Source organism: Miscanthus floridulus, chromosome 4, assembly GCF_019320115.1.
Source record: "Miscanthus floridulus cultivar M001 chromosome 4, ASM1932011v1, whole genome shotgun sequence".
Taxonomy (NCBI): domain Eukaryota; kingdom Viridiplantae; phylum Streptophyta; class Magnoliopsida; order Poales; family Poaceae; genus Miscanthus; species Miscanthus floridulus.
In genome coordinates this window covers 47,207,981-47,231,773 of record NC_089583.1, presented here as the reverse complement: position 1 = coordinate 47,231,773, position 23,793 = coordinate 47,207,981, and the positions used below count along the sequence as shown (strand labels likewise).

At 48.5% G+C, this 23,793-nt stretch overlaps 1 protein-coding gene and 1 pseudogene across 1 annotated transcript; one reads left to right on the top strand and one right to left on the bottom strand.

Moving 5' to 3' along the window:
* Positions 1-16,340: 16,340 nt before the first annotated feature.
* LOC136551478 (LYR motif-containing protein At3g19508-like) lies at positions 16,341-17,087 on the top strand. The gene is made up of 2 exons (XM_066543027.1): positions 16,341-16,695; positions 16,819-17,087. The coding sequence occupies exons 1-2, from the start codon at positions 16,504-16,506 to the stop codon at positions 16,885-16,887; spliced, it is 261 nt and encodes an 86-aa protein (XP_066399124.1). The 5' UTR covers positions 16,341-16,503; the 3' UTR covers positions 16,888-17,087.
* A 1,106-nt stretch (positions 17,088-18,193) lies between these two features.
* On the bottom strand, positions 18,194-22,879 carry LOC136549669 (uncharacterized; annotated as a pseudogene).
* Between the last annotated feature and the right edge of the window lie 914 nt (positions 22,880-23,793).

The following is a 23,793-nucleotide window of genomic DNA, read 5'->3' as shown; positions in this document are numbered from 1 at the left end:
GAGAATATATGCCTTTGCACCCTTCACGGCTTGAGTGCCCTCAAATGATTCTTCCAATTTCTTCCAAGCTTCATGAGCCATCTCAATATTCTTGATTTGCTCAAATGTTCTTTCATCAATTGCATCATGAATAGCACTTAGAGCAATGTCATTATTTTGGAGTAGTACTTCTTCGGCCACGGTGGGATTCTCCGGATCTTCAATCTCAATTTTTGTTTCTACCACCTTCCAAACCTTCCTATTGATTGACTTGATATAAGTTGTCATCTTGGCCTTCCAATAGGGATAGTTGGAGCCATCAAATTGGGGTGGCTTCTTGGTGTTGTTGATTTGAGCCATTTTAACACCGAAGGTTGTTAAGCCTCAAATAACGGTGACCTCAGCTCCAATACCACTTGAAAGGTCCTAATGGCTAGAGGGGGGGTGAATAGCCTAATAAAAATTTCTACAACAACACTTAACAAAATAGTTAGACAATTATGAGGCGAAGCAAGTGTTGCACTAACCTACTCAAAATGCAAGCCACCTTACCACAATTCTAGTTTAGATAGTGTCGATTCATACAAGAGCTATGACACTACCCTATGTTAGGGTGCTCTCAAAGGCTAACTAAAGAGCCACATCAACCAACCAAGCAAGCTCTCACAACTAGCTACACTAAAGAGCTTGTCAACTAGTTTGCGGTAAAGTAAAGAGAGTGATTGAGAAGATTATACCGCCTGCGTAGATGAATGAACCAATCAATCACAAGGATGAATAACAATGAAGACCAATCACCTCGGAATCAAAGATGAACACAATAATTTTTACCAAGGTTCACTTGCTTGCCGGCAAGCTAGTCCTCGTTGTGGCGATTCACTCACTTGGAGATTCACGCGCTAATTGGCTTCACACGCCAAACCCTCAATAGGGTGCCGCACAACCAACACAAGATGAGGATCACACAAGCCACGAGCAATCCACTAGAGTACCTTTTGGTGCTTCACCGAGGAAAGGTCAAGAACCCCTCACAATCACCATGATTGGAGCCGAAGACAATCACCACCCTCCGCTCAATGATCCTCGCTGCTCCAAGCCGTCTAGGTGGCGGCAACCACCAAGAGTAACAAGCGAAATCCGCAGCGAAACACGAACACCAAGTGCCTCTAGATGCAAACACTCAAGCAATGCACTTGGATTCACTACCAATCTCACTATGATGATGAATCAATGATGGAGACGAGTGGGAGGGCTTTGGCTAAGCTCACAAGGTTTCTATGTCAAGGAAAATGGCCAAAGATTATGAGCTACAGCCAGCCATGGGGCTTAAATAGAAGCCCCCCACGAAATAGAGCCGTTATAACCCTTCACTAGGCATAACACGGGCTGACCGGACGCTCCGGTCCAACTAACCAGACGCTGCTCCTCAGTGTCCGGTTGCCCGATGGATGCCACGCGTCACCAGCTTCAAATGTTGTTCGTCAGATTTTAACGGCTACGAAGCTAACCGAATGATCCGGCAAAACTGACCGGACGCTGGAGCCACAACGTCCGGTCGAGTACAGTAAGCTCCCCGAGGCGTATTTCTTCGACCAGACACGTCCGGTCCACCTTGACCGGACACAGACCAGTGTCCGGTGCAATACCCTAGGTACTGTGCCGACTTACCAGTTCGACCGGACGCAAGCAGCCAGTGTCCGATGCTTTCAGACCCAGCGTCCGATCAGTTGATCGACGCTAGTGTCTTCGCGACCAACTCCTTTTCACTTCTAACTTCTCCACCCTTGCTCAAATGTGCCAACCACCAAGTGTATCACCTTGTGCACATGTGTTAGCATATTTTCACAAACATTATCAAGGGTGTTAGCACTCCACTAGATCCTAAATGCATATGCAATGAGTTAGAGCATCTCGTGGCACTTTGATAACCGTATTCCGATATGAGTTTCACCCCTCTTAATAGTATGGCTATCAAACCTAAATGTGATCACACTCTCTAAGTGTCTTGGTCACCAAAACAAAATAGCTCCTACAAGTTATACCTTTGCCTTGAGCTTTTTGTTTTTCTCTTTCTTCTTTTCAAGTTTAAGCCCTTGATCATCGCCATGCCATTACCATTGTCATGCTATGATCTTCATTAGCTTCTCCACTTGAAGTGTGCTACCTATCTCATGATCACTTGATAAACTAGGTTAGCACTTAGGGTTTCATCAATTCGCCAAAACCAAACTAGAGCTTTCAGTGGCTCCTCCACAGACTACACCTCAGATAGGCCAGCCTGCTACCACTTTAGTGACTCCAGCTATATAGCCCAGTGGGCTTTAGAGTCAAGGATAGCTAGCAACTCAGTTTGCTTCACCTATAGAGTAGGTGTCCTAGTGGTTTGCTTTGCTAGTGATAGCCCAGGGTCCTCACTTCAGTCCTATTGTTACGGGCTTCACTCCGCCTCAGAGTTCCTTAGTGCTAGTGTCTGACACCCTAGTTTCCAGGAGCCTCGGTGCTACTTTTAGTGAGCTTACAAGGCAGCCTACACCGCCAGAGTTGCGAGTCCCTGTCCCTACCATAGTTGCTCCAGCTACTAGGACTACTGAGATGCTCCTGTCATCCATTGCATCATTAAAGCCACCGCCTACAGTGATACTTCCACAGTAATAGGCCGCGCCAGTTCCTGAGCAGACCCGGACCGCTTCACCTCCACTTCCAATGACAGAGGGTCAGACCGCTCAGAGTTTAGGGTCCGAGGATGATGCTGCTAAGTTCCAGATGTCTCACCGCACCTCAACGCCCAACTCGTCTGCTCCTATCCCGTTGTCCGACCCTTAGGTTTTGGTGCTTGACGCCAAAGGGGGGGAGGGATCGAGTATGTTAGATCTCTAGGGGGAGCATTACATCTAGGGGGAGCATATGATTTATTTCTTTTGGCTCTTTATGAGTGATATATTATGCATCCACATTTACCTTCATGCACTGCATTACATACTTATGATGGTGATACTTATGTGACATGTGTGCTCTCTACTTTAATTTATATATATGTCATGTCACTTGGTTATGCTCATTTGCTTTGCTTCCGCGTTTTTACTGTGATTCAAATGAGCTTTACTTTATGTACTCATGCTTAATTCATATCTAGTGAGTACACCATGTTGGCTTGGGTCATATAAGCATGCCTAACTCCTTTGCTCTTATTGTCAAAAGCTTATATGAATCAAGCATGTTGAAAACCTCATCTCTTTTACATACTCGAGGTTGTGTTGTCATCAATCACCAAAAAGGAGGAGATTGAAAGCATCTAGGCCCCTAGTTGGGTTTCGGTGATTAATGACAACACGAGATTACTGTGACTAACGTGTGTTTTGCAGAGGCAATTAAGTTAGGTCATGGTAATGGCAATTGATTGGGCAATCATGGTGGTCATGCCCCTGATAATGGAAATCATTTCAGTTTTCAAAGAATGGACGACAAGGTTAAGGACAGGCTAGTTCTAAGTGTTGTTTGGTGTTGGAGAGACACTTAGAGTAGTTTAGGACTTTGTTTTTCCTTTAGACGTACTATTAAGGGGGGTATGAACTAGTAGCTTGACCTAGGTGAGTCTAGTGGGTTAGGTGTGATGCACACTTGGCAAATCTAGCACTAGGTAGCTCAGGAGTAGCCCTAAGATCAATTGGAGCAAACTTCATTCACATATGATTTCGAGTTGGAAGTGAATGGAGGGTCAAATGACTGACCGAACGCTAGTCTGGTTGCGACTGAACGCTGAAGGGTGAGTCCGGTCAGTTCATTTGATCAACTGGAGCCGTCTGGTTGCGACCGGACGCTGAGTGAAAAGTGACCGGACGCTGGGTGCCTATGTCCGGTCAACTCTAGAAAGGTTCTAGAGAGGGAGTTTTCTGATCGGACGTGTCCGGTCAATACTGACCCGACGCTGGTCAAGATCTAGTAACTGACCGGACGCTGAACTGCGAAGTGACCAAACTCTGTGTGCCAGCGTCCGGTCAACTTCAGTAAGGTTCTAGAGAGCATTTTTTGTGACCAGACCGGTCAGTGCTGACCGGACGCAGGTCAGAGTCTGGTCAGAACCTAACGGCTCTTTCTGACACAGTGGCGGGGATAACTGACCGGAGCATCCGGTCACCCTGATCGGAGCAGTCCGATCACCCCGCAGAGTGATGACTCAGCCTCCAAATATTATGTTTTGAGCGTGGGGGTATAAATACTTACTCCATTCGTCCAAGGGAGGCCTCTTGCCCATTTGTTCAGCTGAGAAACACCCTTGAGTGCAAAGGAGAGCAAGAGCCTAGTGAGGTGATTGAGATTTGAGAATCCAAGATTAAGGCCTCATTAGTGCAAGGAGAGTAGCAAGTGTGCATCCACCCTTCTCATTAGGCTTGTTGTGGTCAAGTGAGAGTTTGTGCTTGTTACTCTTGGTGATCGTCATCACCTAGATGGCTTGGTGGTGATTTGGAGTTTGGTGATCATCCGGTGGAGCTTGTGGATGACCCAACTCAAGTTGTGAGCGGTTGTGGATGATTCACTATGGCAGGGTTTGAAGAATCAGCCTATAGAGAGCACTTGATCCTTGCGCGGATCAAGGGGGAGCTACATCCTTGCGCGGGTGCTCCAACGAGGACTAGTGGGGAGTGGTGACTCTCCGATACCTTGGCAAAACATCGTCGTGTTCCTTTCCCTCTCTTTACTTTAAGCATTTACATTTGAGCAATTCATTTCTTGTCTTTACATTCTTAGAATTGTCATGCTAGAGTAGGATTGGAACTTAGGGTGCAAAACTTTTGTGCGGTAGAACAATAGAAACATATTCTAGGCACAAGGGGTGAAGTGGGCTAAGTGTAGGATTTAATTATTGCAAAGAATTTTAGAAGTAGCCCAATTCACCCCCTCCCCCTCTTGGGCATCTTGATCCTTTCAACCCCCACAAACTCGTCGTTCACGATGGATAGAGGCTTGCATGACACCACAAGGTGGCCAACGGATCTCTACGGCAGTTGCGGAGACCTGAACGGAAGCACTATCGGAGCACTCTGGATGAGGTATTCCGAGGGAGGAGCTCTCCTCCGGCGAGCCATGCTATGACATTGGCGAACAAGAAGGTGAGGTGGCACAGGTCCTCCTAGGACTGTCGGGGTCCCAAGAAGGCACCGAGCTGGTGCTCTAGCCTTCTATAGTTCGAAGCTGAGGAGCTGGCTGCTCCTGAGGGCATGGGCCTCCGGTGCGTGCAGCCGTAGCTCCTCAAGTGCCTCGGTGATTGTGTCGAGGTCGGCATGGAGTGGAGAGGTTGAATGACTGACGGGTGCCCGCACCAGCTCTCCCTCCATTGTGATGTTGAAGTCTAGGTCCTCGAAACGCACGTGCGTGCTTAGGACCCAGGTGATGTTGTGACTAGCCATCCGAGGCCTGGTGTTCATGTCGAGACGTGCAAAAGCCCCTACCTGGCCGCCAACTATCGGTGTTTCGAGTAAACACCAACGAGTAAATTTGTATTATTACGCGTCTGGCTCGGATGGTGTGCTAAGAGGACACGAGGTTTATACTGGTTCAGGCAGAATATCCCTATGTCCAGTTCATTGCTGCTGCTCGTGTTACTAGCACTGAAAAGTTCGTAGTAGGGGTTACAAATGGATGAGAGAGGGACAGGTCTCAAGTCTCTGGTGGAAAGAACAAATGGGTGGCGAGAGTGCGGTCGCTGCTCGGCTATGTGTTCGAGGCTCGATGCTTGTGGTTCTGATCTGGTGTGGTGTGTTACTATCTCGTGCGATGCGATGCGAGTTCGGCCCCTCTAAGGGACGCCCTGCTTTCCCTTTTATAGGCCAAGGGAAAGCAGGGGTTACAACAGGAGAAAAGAGAAGAACGAGAGGGAGAGAAAGTCCTTCAGGGTTGCTGGGCCTTTCCTTTCCTTTGTGCGGGCCCCGCTAACATGGCCGGTGGTGACATGGACAGCCCCACGCCGGACGCATGTCTGCCTGATGATGCCATGCCCTATCGTTGTCAGCGGGATTGTGACGTCCCATCCTGCCCTGTTGGGCGGCACGACGACCCCGCATGCTGATTAGCAGCCGTACATGGAGTAGGCAGCATAGTGACCAGGCGTCCAGTCACTGTGGGCGATATGAGTCCCCTGGAATGACATGTCGCGGGGATGGGTCGTGTTGAGATGTGACCGCTCCCTGCACTGATGCCAGAAGTTTGACCTTGGGTTGTACTTTCTGGCCCGTAGTGGTTGGCGGCGATGTGAGCTTCCTGTTAGGAGCCGTGCCCGAGGGATCACGGCGAGGCGGAGCCAGCCCTCAGACGTCGAGTGAGGCAGAGCCAGCCTGCAGACGTCGGGGCGAGGTAGAACCAGCCCTCAGACGTCGAGCGAGGCGGATCCCGCCCTCAGGGGTCGGGCGAGGCAGAGCCAAGCCTGCAGACGTCGGGTGATGCGGAGCCAGGCCCTTAGACGTCGGGCTGAGGCGGAGCCAGCCTACAGACGTCGGGCGAGGCGGAGCTCGCCTGCAGACGTCGGGCGAGGCGGAACCCGCCCTCGGGGGTCGGTTGGAGTTGTAGTCGCACCTTTGACTGCCTAGATGGATTAACGTATAACGACTCGTATCCCATCTTCTTCGGTATCCTAGTATTGGTCCCCGACACCTAGTTAATATATGATTAGCACATGTTTACTGTAACACCACATTGTCGAATCATAGACTAGTTAGGCTTAATAGACTCGTCTCGTAAATCAGTCTCAATCTGTGTAATTAGCTTTATAATTAATCTATATTTAATACTCCAAATTAGTGTCAAACATTCGATGTGACAGGGACTAAAGTATAGTCTGTTAAACCAAACTTCTTTGCATAGACGTAGCTTATAGCTAGGCTTCTAGTGCTAATACTAGCTTGATTAATTGTTGTCACGACTGCCTGATGATTTACCTTAATAATCAATTGAACGTACCGTACCTTTTTTTTTTTGAGAGGAAGGTAGAGTCTTATTTATTCATACAACATAATGTTTTGAGGTAGGTAGTAGCTTCTGCTGGTCATTAGTCAATACTCAATACCTGCAGTTTGTCATATGCAATGCATCTACCAAGCATGTCACTTGATGTCCTATCATTATACTTCCTCCGTCCTAATTAAAACAAATGCACTTCTAGCATTTGGAACTTGTCTCAAAATAATTGTATTTATAGGTGTGATCCACCTAATTATAGTAGGCTTCTTTTCCTCTCTCTAATTTTAAAATACATCCATTATATGCTGAAATAGGTTTTCATATGTGTAAATATGTAATCCCTAAGTATCATTGATCTCTTCTAATCTAAGAATCCTAAAAACACATTTATTTTGGGACAGGAGAAATTACTATGTTTCTTTTCCTTCACTTGTGCGGGCGTGCCTCTACTTGACGAATGCACGTGGAGCTGGCAATGGGATCAGACCGGGAGCAAGATGGCCAACGTCTCTCGTCGGAACACAAATAAATGTGATTACTTGGCCTTCAAAAGTCAAGCTAGCAGGATAGATCTACCTAGTACGTAGGACAGGACTACAGGAGCAGGACCGACTGGACAATATGAATCAACAAGTAAATTAACCCGCTTGATCGCTAGCTGATCGTGGTGCCTCGTCCAGCAGCTCTCTCTGACTTAAACTCATCCACCGGGTCGTCCCATGTGTATATACTCCCAGAGCCTAGGAATAAATCGATTTCTGAAGCTATCTTAAATCAAACATTTTTAAGTTTGATCGTATTTATAGAAACGAACGGATTTGGCCACCGCGGAGGACATAGCAGAGGAGGCAGGACAGATCCGGCAATGCACAACCCCTTACTCACCGTCCATGCTCAAGTTTGGTTGAAGATCTTTCTTCTGGCAGGTTCAGCGGTGATGGCACCAAGGTTGGAGGTGTGGTGTAGGCATCAAGATGAGGACCGACCGCAGGAGGGTCAGGTTCAGACCAGGCAGAAGCCGCAGGAGGGTCAGGTTCAGACCAGGCAGAAGCTACTTAAATGGAAAAGTCACTGACCAGGCAGAAGCTACATATACTTTAGGGCGTGTTTAGTTTGCGAATTTTGGGAATTTGGCTACTGTAGTACTTTCGTTTTTTAGTGATTAGTGTTTAATCATGGACTAATTAGGCTCAAAACGTTCGTCTCGCAATTTTCAACCAAATTGTGCAATTAGTTTTTGTTTCGTCTATATTTAATGCTCCATGCACGTATCGCAAGATTCGATGTGATGGCTACTGTAGCACTTTTTGGGAAACTTTTTAGGAACTAAACAAGCACTTACATAGAAAAGTTACTGAAACAAATTTGATATTGTAAATTTGGTGCATTTTGTCATAAGATTGATCAAAACTAAAGAAGCATGCCTTAAAAAACTTAAAGTGATTCATAATTTTAAATGGAAGGAGGGACAACCAACAACATTCGAATTCAACATCCCCTTGGTCACATACACAAACACTAGAAAAAAATTCAAAAATGAGATATTGGCTCAGAGGTTTTGCCTCCGTTTTATAGGGCCATACTTAGAAGAGCCCTTGCTACACCAGAGGAAGGAGTCGGAAATAGTTTATGCTATACACCATGTTCGCTTGATCGTTTATGTGGCTTATAAGCTGACTGATGCTGTTTTGTTGTGAGAGAAAAATATTATATCATGGCTGATAAGCATAACTGATACGATCAAGTGAACAGGGTGATAGTTTGCACAACATTGTTTGCATTAAGAGTAACCAAAACCACGAGGAATTATGCCAAACTAGCCTTGAATCTAACGGGGGCACTAGCGTCCGGACGTCCGGCGCACGCAGCACATCCGGACACATCTCCCAGTCCCCAGCCAATGGAAGGGGACAACGTGCGCTCACGTTCACGCTGCAATCCCCCGGTGCGTCCTGTCCACCAGCCCCCGGCGCACGCCCTTCGCCGGCCCTCGCTACGCCCCTTCGTAGTCTGAGAAGGATGCAAGGCTGCAGAAGGCGAGGCAGCAGAAAGCGAGGAGGGAGATGCAACACTCGATCTACTTGAAAAACATCCAGATACAATACTTGCAACATACGTATGAAGATAGATGAAATATTTAAAACATGCAGTCTAAAACACTTGCAAAAACACCTGAAAAAAACACTTGAAAACAAAATTGCAACACATACATAGCATCCAAATATACCGCTTGCAACATATGTATGAAACATATGCAACATTCAGATAAACACGCTTGCAATATACGTCTGAGAAAAACAAGTGAAACATTGGGAACAGACGTTTGCAACATACGTCTACAACCATTGCAACATATGCAACATCCCGATTTACTTTTACAACATCCATACTTAGAAACATCACTTGCAACATACCTCTAAGACATATGAAACATACGCTTGCAACATGCGCTTTTAGCGCAAGCGCAATATCACCTTGCTGCTTGGACGAATGGAGCTCGTCGTTGTGGAGCTCGACACTAGCACGGTGCTCGATGCCACAGAGTACGTGGAGGTCACCGGTGCGGAGCTCGGCGGTAGCACAGACCTCGGTAGGTGGATGGAGCACAGCCGCAACGGGAGGCGCGAGTACGTGCGGGGGGCGTGGCTTGGGCTAGGGCGACGCCTAATAGCGGCTCAGGAGGGGGGCGGCGCCGGTGAACGACTCGGGCAGGAGGGCGGCATCAGTGAATGGCTCGGGAGGGGGTGGTGCCGGTGAGTAGCACGGGCAAAATCCATCCTAGGACCGCGAGCGGGGGCACACATTGTCGGTGTTTTGAATTGCCACCGGCTAGTAAATTTGTATATTTCGCGTCTGGCTCGGATGGTGTGTTAAGAGGACACAAGGATTATACTGGTTTGGGCCGAATGTCCCTACGTCTAGTTTTGAGCTGCTCATGTCACTAGCACTGAGTTTGTAGTAGGGGGTTACAAATTGGCGAGAGAGGGAAGGAGCTCCCAAGTCTCTATGGTTCAATTGCTCGATGTTTCTACTGCTCGATCTATCGGTCGATCGATCTCTTGCGGTGCGATGTGCGATGTCCCTTAGTGGGACGATCTGTTTTCCCTTTTATAGGTCAAAGGAAAGCAGGGTTTACAGCGGAAGGGGAAGAGGGAAAAAAGAGAAATAAGGCTCCTAGGGGTGCGTCGTCCTCCTCTTCGCATGGGTCCTGCTGACCCTATAGATCATGGTGGTAGCGGCATTGCACCAGGGTCCTGTTGGTGTCTGCAGCATACGTGCGGGCATCATGTGCCATTCTTGTCTTCCAACCCATCTGAGCAGACGGAATGGTCAAAGGGTCCCCTGACAGAGGTCATATGGGGGGCTGGTGGTACAGTGCCAGTCAACTAACGCCGGTTGACTGACATTGGATGGTGGTCAGGCAGGGGGTTGGTAGCACAGTGCTAGCCTGTTGACATGATGGGTGATGTGAGTCTCCTAGCATGGCCCTATATGTGCTCTCGGGCGTGCGCCTCCATGCCGTAGTTGTTGAAACGGTTTGGGTCCCACCCTAGTGCCACTGCTTTTGGCAAATTCGACCCCCAGGAAACGGGCGAGGTGGAAATCTTGCCCTGGGGGCCGGGCGAGACGAAATCCTACCCTCGGGGGTCGGGCAAGGCAGAGCCCTCCCCGTGGGGCCGGACGAGTCAGAGCCCATGCCCTAGGGTCGGAGGAGCCAGAACCCACGTCTTAGGGTCGGACGAGGCGGAAACCTCGTTCCTCAGAGTCGGAGCCCATGCCTTGGGGTCAAACGAGGTGGAAACCTCGTCCTCGGAGCCAGAGCCCATGCCTTGGGGTCGGACTAGGCGGAAACCTCATCCTCAGAGTCGGACAAGGTGTGGCCTAGGCCCTAGGGTCGGACGAGGCGGAAACCTTGTCCTAAGAGTCGGACGAGGCGTGGCCTAGCCCCTAGGGGTCAGATGAGGCCGCAATTGCGTCTTTAATCATCGAATGAGGCAACATGACGCTCATTAATCCTTTCGCTCGGATACCCAGGTATAGATATTTGATAGTAGCCCCTGAGCCTTTAGAGGAGTGAGACACTTCTGCAAAGGCTTTTTGCGATCCATCGCTTGAGGGCGCACGGGAGTACTGTTCATTATTGTTGCTTGAGGGTTTCCACAACCGGAGGTGACTCGTTGTTTATCTGTGACCACGTGTCTGGTCTCTTTGCGATGCCAAACCCCCTAGATCCTGTGCATAGCAGGTGTCTAGTCGAAGGGGTTGGTTCATCTTGTGATCGTCGTCCCTCATCCGTCCATTCGCTAGAACGAAGGGGCTGAGCCATGCCATGCTTTCCTCGCTAGACAAAGCACGGTGCTTGGTGAGTTGTTAACGGGCTTGTCCGAGTGGAGCCCTAGCATTCCCTTCATGGGGGGCTGGTTCGAGATCAGCTGGTGACTGACTCTAGATTCTTGGTGGCTGGTACATATAGTTCTTAGATCTGTTCGATCGGTCTGAGGGCTCGATGCCTTTCTTCATAGAAAACCATGGACCTTGCATCATCTAAGACTCAAAACGAGGGTCAAGATGCCTGTGACGCTTTGCGCACCTCAGGTATTGGCCGCTAGCGGGCCCATCCTTAACCTCCCCTCACTCTAGGGTGCCCTAGAGCGGCCGTGAACCCACTGGTGGGCCGGCCTTCGAACTCCTGGGCATTAAATGGGCCGTGGGAGCGTTTTTAGCTCCGTATCCCACATACCTACAGCGGCCCATAGCCTTTGAAGTCGAACCATCGCCCAGTGGATCCTTCACGGGGAAGATTTGGGTAGGCATGCGCTCATCTCTTGAGGCAGTGCTGCAACAGATGCAACATGGAACAATGAGGGCACAACCCTCGAAGGAAATAGATCTGGCAAGGCATGGGGCACGTTAATTTAGGCGGATGGTTCACCCCTCTCCCTTTCTCCCCTTACCTTATAAAAGGAGTCGTTTCTCCTTAGCCTCCGTACACATAGCCGCATCCTTGCCCTCTAGTCTTTCTGCCTTTCGCTCTCGAGTTCTAGCCTTTGTTCCCTTGTTTCCTGCTCCACCACCGACGAAGCCCTCGCTCTCCAGCCCTACGCCACCGCCAGGATGGAGCTGTGGCCTTGTTCTGATGTTCTCCACACACACATGGAGGGTCTAGTTAAGAAAGGCCTTCTTCGTGCAAGGACCACGGTGATGGAGTGGATTGTACCTGGTGGTGAGGATGAGCCATTGCCACCTGACGGCTATGTTGTCTCTTTTGTCCCCTTCCACGAGCGTGGGCTCATGACTCCTCTCCACCGATTCCTTCGAGGGCTGCTACACTACTACTGGGCTTGAGCTGCAGCATCTGAATCCCAATAGGATTCAGCACATCTTGGCCTTCGTCGTGTTGTGCGAGGGGTATCTAGGGATTGAGCCCCACTTTGAGCTGTGGAAGTATTTCTTCGCCATCGAGCTACTAGAAGAAGAAGGAGAAGAAGAAGTCGGACCTGGCGGTGTCGATGGGATGTGCGAGCATCTGTCTTCGAGGCAGCCGGTCGTTAGAGTACATGTCCATCCCGTTGTTGAAGTCCAATAAGGGGTGGAATAAGCTCTGGTTCTACCTGAGGAACGACGACGCCGCCCCGCTGTCGATCTTCACCGGCCACCTGATCAAGGAGGCGCCGGATGCGTTGAGGTACGGGCCCATCAAGAAGGAGTAGAAGGGGCTCTGTGACCTTCTCAAAGCCATCACAAATCTGAAGGGCCACGGTCTTCGTGGGTCTGGCGTCGTCGGAGAGTACCACGTTAGGAGGTCGGCGCCGCTCATGGCGCGCGCTCTTCTGATGTACAAGACGACACCGGATTCCATGCCCGAAGGGATGGTGATGGTCACTGGTGAGGCCCTCAGCATCGACAAAATGGCACAACACATTAAGGAGGCGATGGAGTGCCCGGTGGATCCATCGGTGGATCTCGCCCTGGTGTACCCAGTCTCGGGATATCCCGCGATGTGGCCAGAGGCGGGTTTCGTTGAACTGGTAAGCCTTCTTCTAGTTTCTTTCCTTGGCCAACCCCCCTCTGTTCTTAGATTCTAAGCACCGGGATTTGCAGCCCAGCCTCTTCAGCCATGAGTCTGACCTGCCACTACCAAAGGACATGGCCAGGAGGGTGGCGAATCTCACCACGGCTGAGGCAACAAAGGCGAAGAAGGAGCAGAGGATGGCAAAGAAGGAGCAGCCAGGCTACAGCGTGGAAAGCGTCGGCAAGGCTCATAGAAGAGCGACGACGATGAGGAGGAGGAAGAGTAGGATTCTGACCCCAACATCCCATGGGGCACGCTTGCGCGCGAGGATGAGTAGGCCGACGCGGGGTAGGCCAACCTAACCCTGATTCCGTAGCATGACCCGATGCAAACCAAAGAGGTTGCGCCTCCAAGATCGGCGGGGGAGGACGCTCCCTCGACGTCGGAGGAGCAAGTCTACCCCGCTCCAACCGACCCCACTAGGGGATCGAAGCGCCCAATTGCCGACGTGGTAGAGTTAGAGCTAAGCGACCAGCCCCCAAAGCATTCTCGAATAATGGCGTCGAGGTGAGTTAACTTCTTCGCCCTTTCATTGCGTTCTTGGACTTTGTCGTGTGACGTTGGTGCTTTCCGTAGGACCTGGCCCCAGCAACTGCCTAGAGTTGGTGCCGCAGAAGGTTATGGTGCGTCAGCACATCCCCTAGGAGCCGACTGGCAGTGGTTCTGGGGGCGCACCGTGATGGCACCGAGGCGGACACGGCGCCGCCTGAGGAAGTAGGGGAGGCGGAGGCGCCAATTGTGCTAGGAGGTAGCGCTCAGTGCAATCGGTGCCCAGTGCCTGATCGACGTGCCCAAGGTGGGGTAGACGAGAGGAGGCATGACCGAGGCATCCCCTATGGACACGGTGATGGCTCGAACTTTGAAACCCGAGCTACCAACCTCCTTTGTCATCGGAGGGCCTGCTGCCGAGGGAGCGTCGTTGATGGAGGAGGTACCATTGGTTCCCGTCGGGCCGACGCCAATGGTTGCGATGGCTAACCCCTCGGTTGGGGCTAGGCCCTCTAGGTCCCTTGTCCAGCTGGGCGATGATCCGCTCGCGTGGGGAAGAAACCGACTCCATTGGGCTAGGCGGCTAGACCCAAGCCACTTGGTGTTCACCCTCGATGACTCGGCGGAGGTGAAGGACTGGACGAGTGTGTGCTCGGGACTTGAGTCCGCAGTCTGCTCTCTGACCGACGCGTTGGGGGTGTTGAAGGATGATGTCGCCCCGGGCGGCTAGGTTTGTCGTGTCTTCATGTCTTCTACTTTCAAGCCCTGTTTATATAATTCTAACCTAATTTTCCGTAGTCCCTTGAGATGCGTAGTTGGGAGAAGTCCATATTCCTTTGTTGTGAGAGGGAAGTCTGGAGGCTTGCTGCAGAAGTGTTGTGGCTGTGAGAGGAGGGGGCGAGCCTCTAGACCAAGGAACGAGAAGCCCATCAACACACCGACGAGGCCGAGGACAAGCTCAAGGTTGTGGTCGCCAAGGCCAAGGAAGATGCCATAGAGCTTGAATGACTCCGCCCGGCCCTCGACCTTGCCCATCAAGAGGGCATCGACGCTCGGCGCGCGCTAAAAACGAGCAGAAGTTGAAGGAAGAAGCCGAGGGCCTAGCGGCCGCCTTGGCCAGGGATGTTGACGTGCTCTAGGGGGAGAAGACGGTCCTCGAGGAGCAAGTGAAAGGTGAGGCTCTGATTACCTTTATGCTTGACGTTTGTAGTCGGTTTTCTGATGCTCTTTGATGTTCAGCTTGGGCAATCCTACAGAGGCAACTCTCCGAGGTGCGGGGTCAACTCTAGTCAGGAGAGCGACGACCACGACTCCTTGCGCGCTGCCGTCGGGTTGGTCTTCGACGACCTCGGGGTTGCCCCGGCCGTGGAGACAAGCTCGCTCGTAGTCTGGGTTACCCAGATCCTAGATCAGGCATGCGCACTTGCAAGGGAGGCCCTGTACACTGGCATCCATCGCGCGCTCACCATCGCCCGCTCCCACTACATCAACATCGACCTGTCGGTGATCAGTGAGGGCTTCGTGCTAGGCTACACTGACGTCGAGCTGGATGAAATTGAGAAGGAAGCGACTCCTGCGGCGCAGGACCTGCGCGGAGAAGGTCGGTGAAGAAATCCTGCCAAGGGGTGTTTAGTTAGATAGCTGAGTCCGGCGTCGATCTATTTGTAAAGACTTTTATTACGGTCAGAAACATTGTTTGTCCTTTCTTTATATATATATATATATATATATATATATATATATATATATATATATATATATATATATATATATATATATATAAAGAAAGGACAAACAATGTTTCTGACCGTAATAAAAGTCTTTACAAAGTTCGTTGATATCCGATCCTTGTTTTATGTTAAGGCACTAGAAACTTAAGTTACGAGCGACTAAGTAATGATCACGCTGGTCAGGGCAAAAACGCCATTGCCCTGTGCGGGGCCCACGGCAACCAGGCGGAGCCATACCAAACGGCCAGAAAGCGTAAAGGCGTATTTTCTTGCTTTGCGCCATTTTCGTCCCCGCGTTCCGCTGAGCGGAAAAAAAATAAGAAAGAATCCTCCCTTTCCCATCGCGTTCGGACTTCCACTCTCGATCTACGCTACGCTACAGGCGCCGAGCAAGAGACCCACCATGGAAGCGGTGGCGGCGCCATCTGTTTCGGTTGCCGGCGGTAGAGGGAGGGACGAGAAGACGCAGCCTAGGCCGGGGGCGGCGGCGTGCGACGTGGAGGCGCTGCGGAGGTGCCTTGAGGAGAACAAGGGCGACCGCGTCAAGTGCCAGGCGCACATCGACGCCTTCCGCTCCTCCTGCTCCGCCGGCCCTAACACCAGCTCCAAGCTGCAGTCCTCCTAGAGAGGAGAGGACGGTGTCAGATCGCCGCAAGGATCGTCGGGCTTCTTCGGGATCGAAACAGATTTTCTTTTTCTCCCCATACAATGTATTCTCAGTTGTGACCTTTGGTAGATTTACTACTATACTTTCTTTAAATAAAATAGGATGTATGCTTCGGACCATCGAAGGGGAATCGGAATCCATATAGAGCAAAACATGACCTGCTTCCTCTCCTGCTTTATCTGTAATTCCAGACTGATTTGAGCCGTTCTCCGGTTGAGTTTGTCAGACAGCAAACCAAGTCTCGAGCATGCAAATTTTACTGATCAAATGGCCAATCAGCTATCAGTGGGCTATCACGGCCATTTGCATATGACCAAATGAAGTCGGCATCTGAACATAGCCCAGAGCCACATAGGAATTGTTCTTTGTGTTTTTTTCCATGGCATTTCGAACTGCTAGAACTGTGCACCATGTTGGACAACCTTTCTGAAGCCAAGCGTGCAGAACTCCTGAAACAATGGTTTAAGATCCACGAAATTAGGCAAAGGGGGTTCAGGCGGATGCGAGCTGGCACCGTGCTTGTGCTTGGACGATAGTGCATACCCGCAGCAATCAGCAGCTCGCGCCTCCTCCTCCTCCGGCGCACCGCCCACGTAGACGCACTGCCGCAAACGATGGCCAACGCGGGGCTGCGCGCCTACCGTGAGGTGCTGCGCCTGGTGCGGCGGCTGCCGGCGGAGACACGGCCCTACTACGCCAAGTACGCCCGCGAGAACTTCGTCAACTACCGCGACCCCTCCGCCGACGACGACCTCGCCGCCCTCCTCCGCCGCGCATACACCCACTCCACATGGGTCCTCTCCAAGGTACGTAGTACTATCTACTAGCATGGGCATGGCTGCTCCCTTCTCAAATCTCAACCTTCCCGCATCAAGCCCACCTCCACCGATTTAGTTGTCTAAGCAAGCAAGGCTGGCTTGCACTTGCAGTACTCGATCGACGCGGGGAAAGCGGCCGCGCGGCTCAAGGATCTTAGCGACGGCCACGCCGGGCAGTGACGCACGCAAGGTGTTCGACCATATGCCACTCTTCGCTTGAGGATTCAGTTCAGCGTCTTTGTTTTCGCACTTGCGTTACTCTGTTTAAGGTTTTGGTTTTGGTTGCTTTGATCGCTCCTTTGACGTTTTATTGTATGGATGCTCCCTACTTTGTGGAGCGATGAAGTTAACTACTCATGCACAACAAGGCATTCATGACATGAGAAAGGGCCATCATAGCACCAAAGCGACGATCAAGTAATAACCAGATCGCTAGCAGCGAGAGAACAGCCACATTAACTCCATAAGCAATGACCAAGCACATCCACCACAACTCTATAAGCAATGACCCAACAAGGAAGGCCTAGGCCTTGGTTCAAAAAAAAAAACGACCAAACATCAAATAACCTATGATGATAGAGTAATCGCCTCAGCAGCACCAACAAAGGCCAGGCAACACAGAGAGCCCCGAGAGTAGAAACCTTAGTTCCACCAGCGATGACTAAGCCACCAACAAGAGCTCGCAAATGAGAGCAGCAGCAAGGTTCCACAAACGATGACTGATGAACAAGCAGAGGAAGTCGACAACCAGTGCCAAACCCACCAGCAAAGGTGGCGTGGAGAAAACCAAGACAATGCCTCCAAGAGGAAACAACACACAAGATCATTATTGTCCATTCAACCAATACAGACTACATGAGGGACAAACAAGGCACAGGTTCAAAACTCAAAAGACAATGCCTCCAACAAGGTTAACGACACCTGCCATTGTAGAAAATTTCTCATCCTCTACTCTAACCACTGCTAACTCCAGGGCATGAAAAAACAGAGGCCATCGAAACAAATATATCATAGGCTTAAACCAAAATAAAAAATAAAAAAAAAAGAGGAGATTTCTACCCATTGATTGATAGGTGGGTCCCACTTCAATAAAGAGGATGAGTTTTCTCAATCTGCTACAACAAAACTCTCCTAAAACCAGAAATCATATTTTCTCAATCCCCTATAGCAAATCTTAAGGGAAAGGGAAAAGAGGATCTGGTGGAAATGCAAGGTTGCAAAGAAGATAACATCTGGAGTTCAATAAGGTATGGAACTTGGTAATATAGTTCAACACGGTTTGTGCTAATTGCAACTACACTGCAAACTTCTTCAGTGAGAAATTGTCACCAAATAACAAGCCCAGATGCCCATCATGCCTTCTGTTACAATTTCCTTCAACAGTCTCAACATACCTCCGGTAAGAAACAAATCATAATTCATACAAATAGGGCTATGACATGACTATTCTAATGTTTCAGGCTAGCGATATCTGTGATATAGCATCCGCAGATCTCTACAGTGCATGCATGTCCACGGGGTCAGTGGAGGATCAAGGCAGTACGAGTGTACCCACTGTGATCTGCAGACGTGGCAGCTTAGAAGAAGCTCCTCAGGCTCACGGAAGTGGCATCGGTAGCATGCTCCTTGCCCAGAATAGACGACAGATTCAGTTACAGGAGGGATAAGCATTGCAGATCCAAATAGATTTAAGCAGCATGGAGACATGAAATAATAAGATCATACCGTTGATCGCGATAAATTGTAGCCTTCATTGCCAAACAGGAAAACATCAGTAGAAGATTCACAAGGAATGGTCTGCGAGTATATCTTCTGATCTGAAGTGCCTGCCTCTTCCACCTTACTGATCCTTGTGACATTGGCTTTGCAAAGGGGACATGTTGAGACTTTACCACTAGAAGCCTGAAACGCAGGATGCAGCTCTAAGAATAATTGAATAAGCATTTCTTGTTGAACACTAATGGTGGTGGAAAAAAAACTAGATAATAAATAAACTATAGCAAAGTGAGATTATTGCTAATCCCTTGGCCCAAGACTTGCCATTGATTGGATGGAACGTATTAGTTGTGTTGCTTTTTTTTTTACTTCTTAGTCGTGTTCCCTACATGTTATAAGTTGGTTTCGTTTCTTTCAGTTATGCCATAAAGCTATCTTGAATCTGCATTACTACATTCTCAACTGTCTTAGTCTGAACCAAACCAGGTTCAAGAACACAAATCAGTTCTAGTAGGGCAACAGACATGTCTCTAAAACATTTAGTACGTACATGGAGAACATAAAATATAAGCAAAAGGTTTTCTTCTTAATATAATGATACGCAGCTCTCCTGCATGTTTGGAAAACAAATAATATAAGCAAAGTTTTTCTAGGCGCTAGGCGAAATCTAGGCGATGACCCCTAGCCTAGCGACTAGTCCAGCCTAGGCTAGCCTAGGCGATGCTAGGCGTTTTGCCAATTTAGTATAATATATAATATATATAGCATAATATATATATTTATATAGCAGAAATCATGAATAATTTAGATAGACATACCTTAGGTCCTTAGTCCTTACTTGTAGTTGATACAGAATAACAGAAATGATGTTCCTTACTTGTAGTTGATGCAGCAATGCTCCAAGTCTCCAACAGTCCAACTGCAATGGAGAAGAGTAGAAGACAACAACAGGCAGCAACAGAGAACATAAAATGGATAGAAGACACACATTACAACACATGATTCTCAGTTCTTAGTTCTCACATAGGGATGAAAACGGATCGGATACGGACGGATATCACCGATATTACATTTGGTTTTTATATTTCTGTCCGGATTCGGATTCGAATACGGATAGTGTCAACTATGTCGGATATGATACGATTGGATATCGACATCATAAATATGCGATTTGAATATTCGGATACGGATACGGTATCGGATGTTGGATATCCAGACTCGGATACGGACAGATCTCAACCCCTCTAAACGGATTCGGTTTCGAATACGGTCGAAAAATATCCGTACCGTTTTCATCCTTATTCTCACAACACAAAACACAAGCACACATGACAAAAGCAAAGAGTTCTAAGATCACAAAAGCAAACATGACATGAGGCTGTCTCACACTTCTTCAGTAGGGTTCATCTAATCATCCATCACATAGTCATCCTCATCTTCATCAAACTCTTCTTCTTCGGACTGGAACTCTTCTCCTTCATAGAGCTCTCTCACCCTTGCACTTCTACGCAGCTCTAGTTGTTCTTCTGCTCCCACTGCATCTCCAAGCACAGACCAAGGTATCCCTGTACCTTCCATGAGTTCCTCATCTTCATCATCTCTAAACAATTAGAGCCAAATCATCTCCATTCTCTTGGAGGAAACCTTGAGCTTCAGTTGTATCACTAGACAAGAGAACATCAGTAATTTTCTTTGACTTGATCTTTGCTCTCTTATTAAGCAGCCTGTTGTTGAATAGAATGTAGACCAACTTATTGAGGCGGTCTACAGTAAGCCTGTTTCTCTTCTTAGTGTGCACCCCATCAAACCCATTCTAATTTCTTTCACAGTTATAAGAGCTTGCTGTCAAAGATAGGATTCTTATAGCCATCTTCTGTAGAGCTGGTGTTTCAGTTCCATACAGTCGCCACCATGATGCTGAAATAAAAAAACACACTATTAGTTAGTAGTTATAGCAGATTTCTTGTTAGATGAACACAACAAACAGCCATGTATAATCAGGAAATAACTTTTACCTGGATTATAATCAAAGTTTTCAAAAGTCCTTGCAAGCTTCTTACTAAATGGTCCTTCTCTACTCTGAAACTTCTGGAGTTCAACATTGGCAGCTTGTTCTTGCATTTCCTCATCATGATAATAAAAAGTCTCCACACAACTGATAAAACCTTCTGTTATTTTGGGGACATCAAAGATTGATGGATCAGCATAACTGTAGTGTGGATTCAGCAAATAAGCTATCAAATGCAATGGAGAATCAAGTCTTCCAACCATCTTCTTCTCAACAATGTCAATAACATCCTTGAAACATGACTCAACATTGCCAAGGGCCTCTTTGATCTGTCTCTTTGCCTTCAATAGTTCTCCATATACAAAACTCATGGATGGCTTCACATCTTCATCAACCAAACGAAGAACTTTGAACAATGGCTCAAAAACAGCCAATGTCAACTTCACATCCTTCCAAAAATTTGGATTCAATATAGTTGCTGTAGCATTTTTTCCCTTCTGTGATTTCACATCCTTCAGTGAGTCCCACCTACTATGAACCACCATCTTTCTTAGCTGGTCCTTCTTCTCTTGTATGCTTTTCAAAGTCAGAAAGTTTAAAGCAAACCTAGTCACTCCTGACCTTACTATCTCTCTCCCCTCAGTGAAGTATCTCATGCACTCTAGTGTTCTTGTGTGCCCATAGACAAATATGGTGAATGCCTTTGCTTGGTCAACCACCTTCTTGAACCGAGGAATGTTGCCAATTCCTTGGAGCATCAAGTTGATTGTGTGAGCTGCACAAGAGGTCTAAAAGATCTGTGGTCTCTTCTCATACAGAAGCTTCTTTGCTCCCATGTTGTTAGAAGCATTGTCAGACACAACTTGCACCACATCATCCTCACCAATGTCCTCAATTGCTTTGTCTACTAGTTCAAAGATGACTTCACTTGTATGTGACACATCTGACATCTCTTTTGAGGAAATAAAACTGGTTCCATCAGCATAATTAGTGCACAAATTCATTATGCTTCTCCTCTTCTTATCTGACCAAGCATCGGTCATAATAGAGCACCCATTCTTCATCTTCTCGGCTTCACGTTCTTGCAGCAAACTATTGGTTCTTGAATATTCTTCTTCTAGCAATCTCCCTCTCAGGTCAAACATAGTTGGCGGTTCAATTTCAGGCCTAAATTGTCCAGTTGCTTCACACATTTGCTTGAACTCATCGTTGTCACAAGCATTGAATGGTATTGCTGCCAATGTTACAAAGAAAGGAAATTAGTGCATTACTACAGCAATAGGTAGTAGCATAGCATCCAATGAAATCTGAAATAAAAAAAACAGCAAGGAAATTACCATGGTTATAGGCCCATCTTGCAATATATTTATGCACCTCATGTAATCTTTCTTTCCAAAGTTCCTTGTTCAGCTTTTGTTGAGTCAAAGATTCATATTTGGTTGCTGTAGGATCAATAGCTTTTGTCCATTTGTCCATGGGGCCTAATTTGTGAGGCTCTGAACTTCCAACACAAGTGACTTCCTCTGAGGTTCCAACCCTAGATACATGAACTTCCTCTCTAAGTTCTATCTCACGAACAGTCTTCTCCTCCCTCTTCCTTTTTGCTTCATCTAGTGCTTTCTTGCACTTTTCTTGAGCCTCCTTTAACTTCTCTTTGGAGGTCTTCGTGCCCTGGCATTTCTTTGCATTCTTTCCTTCCTGGGCGATATGCTGCTTCAACCGATAAACCCCTCCAAACATGACCTTGTCACAGAGTATGCACTTCACCTAGTCCTTGTTGTTCGGATTAACAAGAACCCCAAACTCCCATCCCACATCATCTGAGTTCCTTCTCAAGACATTTCCTCCTGCTGTTGCACTTCCAGAGTCAGGTTGACCCTCTATTTCCGTCATCTGAACAATCAACAAATTACAAACATACACATGCAATCAAAGCAATCAGCCAATCAGTATATGCAATCAGATTTCAGATTTCAGAAATCAAAGCAATCAGTATGCCTGTAGGCTGTAGCAATCAACCAATCTGAGTTTCAGAACATGCAATCAGATTTCAGAACAAGCAATCAGATATAATGATATATACATGCAGTACTACAGCAATTCACAGATTCATACTTCAGATTTCAGAAACAGAGGAGAGGAGAGCAGCAGGGAAACAGAGCAAAGCAGTTCAAGGGAGCAGAGCAGAGCAGGGGAGGACATACCTTCGGCTTCGGGCGTCGGCCTTGGGGCTGGGGCTCCGCCTGAGGGAGATGACCGCCGGGGAGGGTACTGGGCGGCGGGGAGTTGGCCGGCGGGGAGGCCCTTCGAGGCTTCGATGCGGGGAGGAGGACGAGCTGGGCGGAGACCGGGGAGGAGTGGAGGAGGACGAGGTCGGAACAGACTGGCGGGCGGGGAATAGCGTCGCGCGCGGCTTCGGTACCCATACGTGGCTTTATCCGTCGCGCGCGCGCGCGGCAATTTCGCCCTGGCGCCAACCTTTCCCGCGCGCGCGCGCTCGCCGGCCGCCGCGTAATATTTTGCGCGCGCTGGGAAACCCGGGCCGACTCGAATCGATTCCGCGCCGCCTAGGGCTTCTGGGCGCCGCTGAGTCGCGCGGAGGCGCCGCCTAGGCGCTCCCGTCGACTTGAGGGGCGACTACCCCCCTAGTCCAGGCGCCGGGCCGTAGCCTAGCGACTAGGTGCGACTAGGCGCGTCGTAGTCGTCGACTTTCAAAACTTGGAATATAAGCAAAGGTCAAGAAACAAGAATCAAACTAATACATACCAGACGATCTGTCCATCCTTGAATGCATGAATAACAGAATCAGTGTCCACATGGTAAGATGCCCCTTGTAGAAGAAAAATCCATCCAGCATATGACACATGATAATTCTGCTCGCCTTTCTAAATTAGATGATTTTTCCACGGGGTTGTTATGAACTTCCATTTCATCATCAGCTAGAGTGCCAAGGCTACATTTATCAACTTTCTCCTGAGTACAGAAAGCTAGTTCCTGTCCAGACAAATCACACGAAAGCAAGCTTCTTGAAGTCTCCCTTAATTCAACGTTGTCTAGCTCTTTTCTTCCCTCTGGTTCATGCCTACTGCTACTAGTTTCACCATATTCATATAGAGAATCCAGGGTACTTTGTCGAATTGATGATGATGGTGCACTTGTCTTATTAAATTTTCTTCGAGCTCCTATAGACAGAGTATCTGAAGTTTGAGGTTCACTGAAGCTGTCAGACAAATTATCATTGTCAAAGTTTCCAGTAAAATCGTCCCTTTCTTCCATCCTGATAGGAACTTCGTTCTGAAGAAAGCATGAGAAGTTTCCCTTCTGCTTTGATGTGCTATTGGACGTTGTGTGACTTGACACAT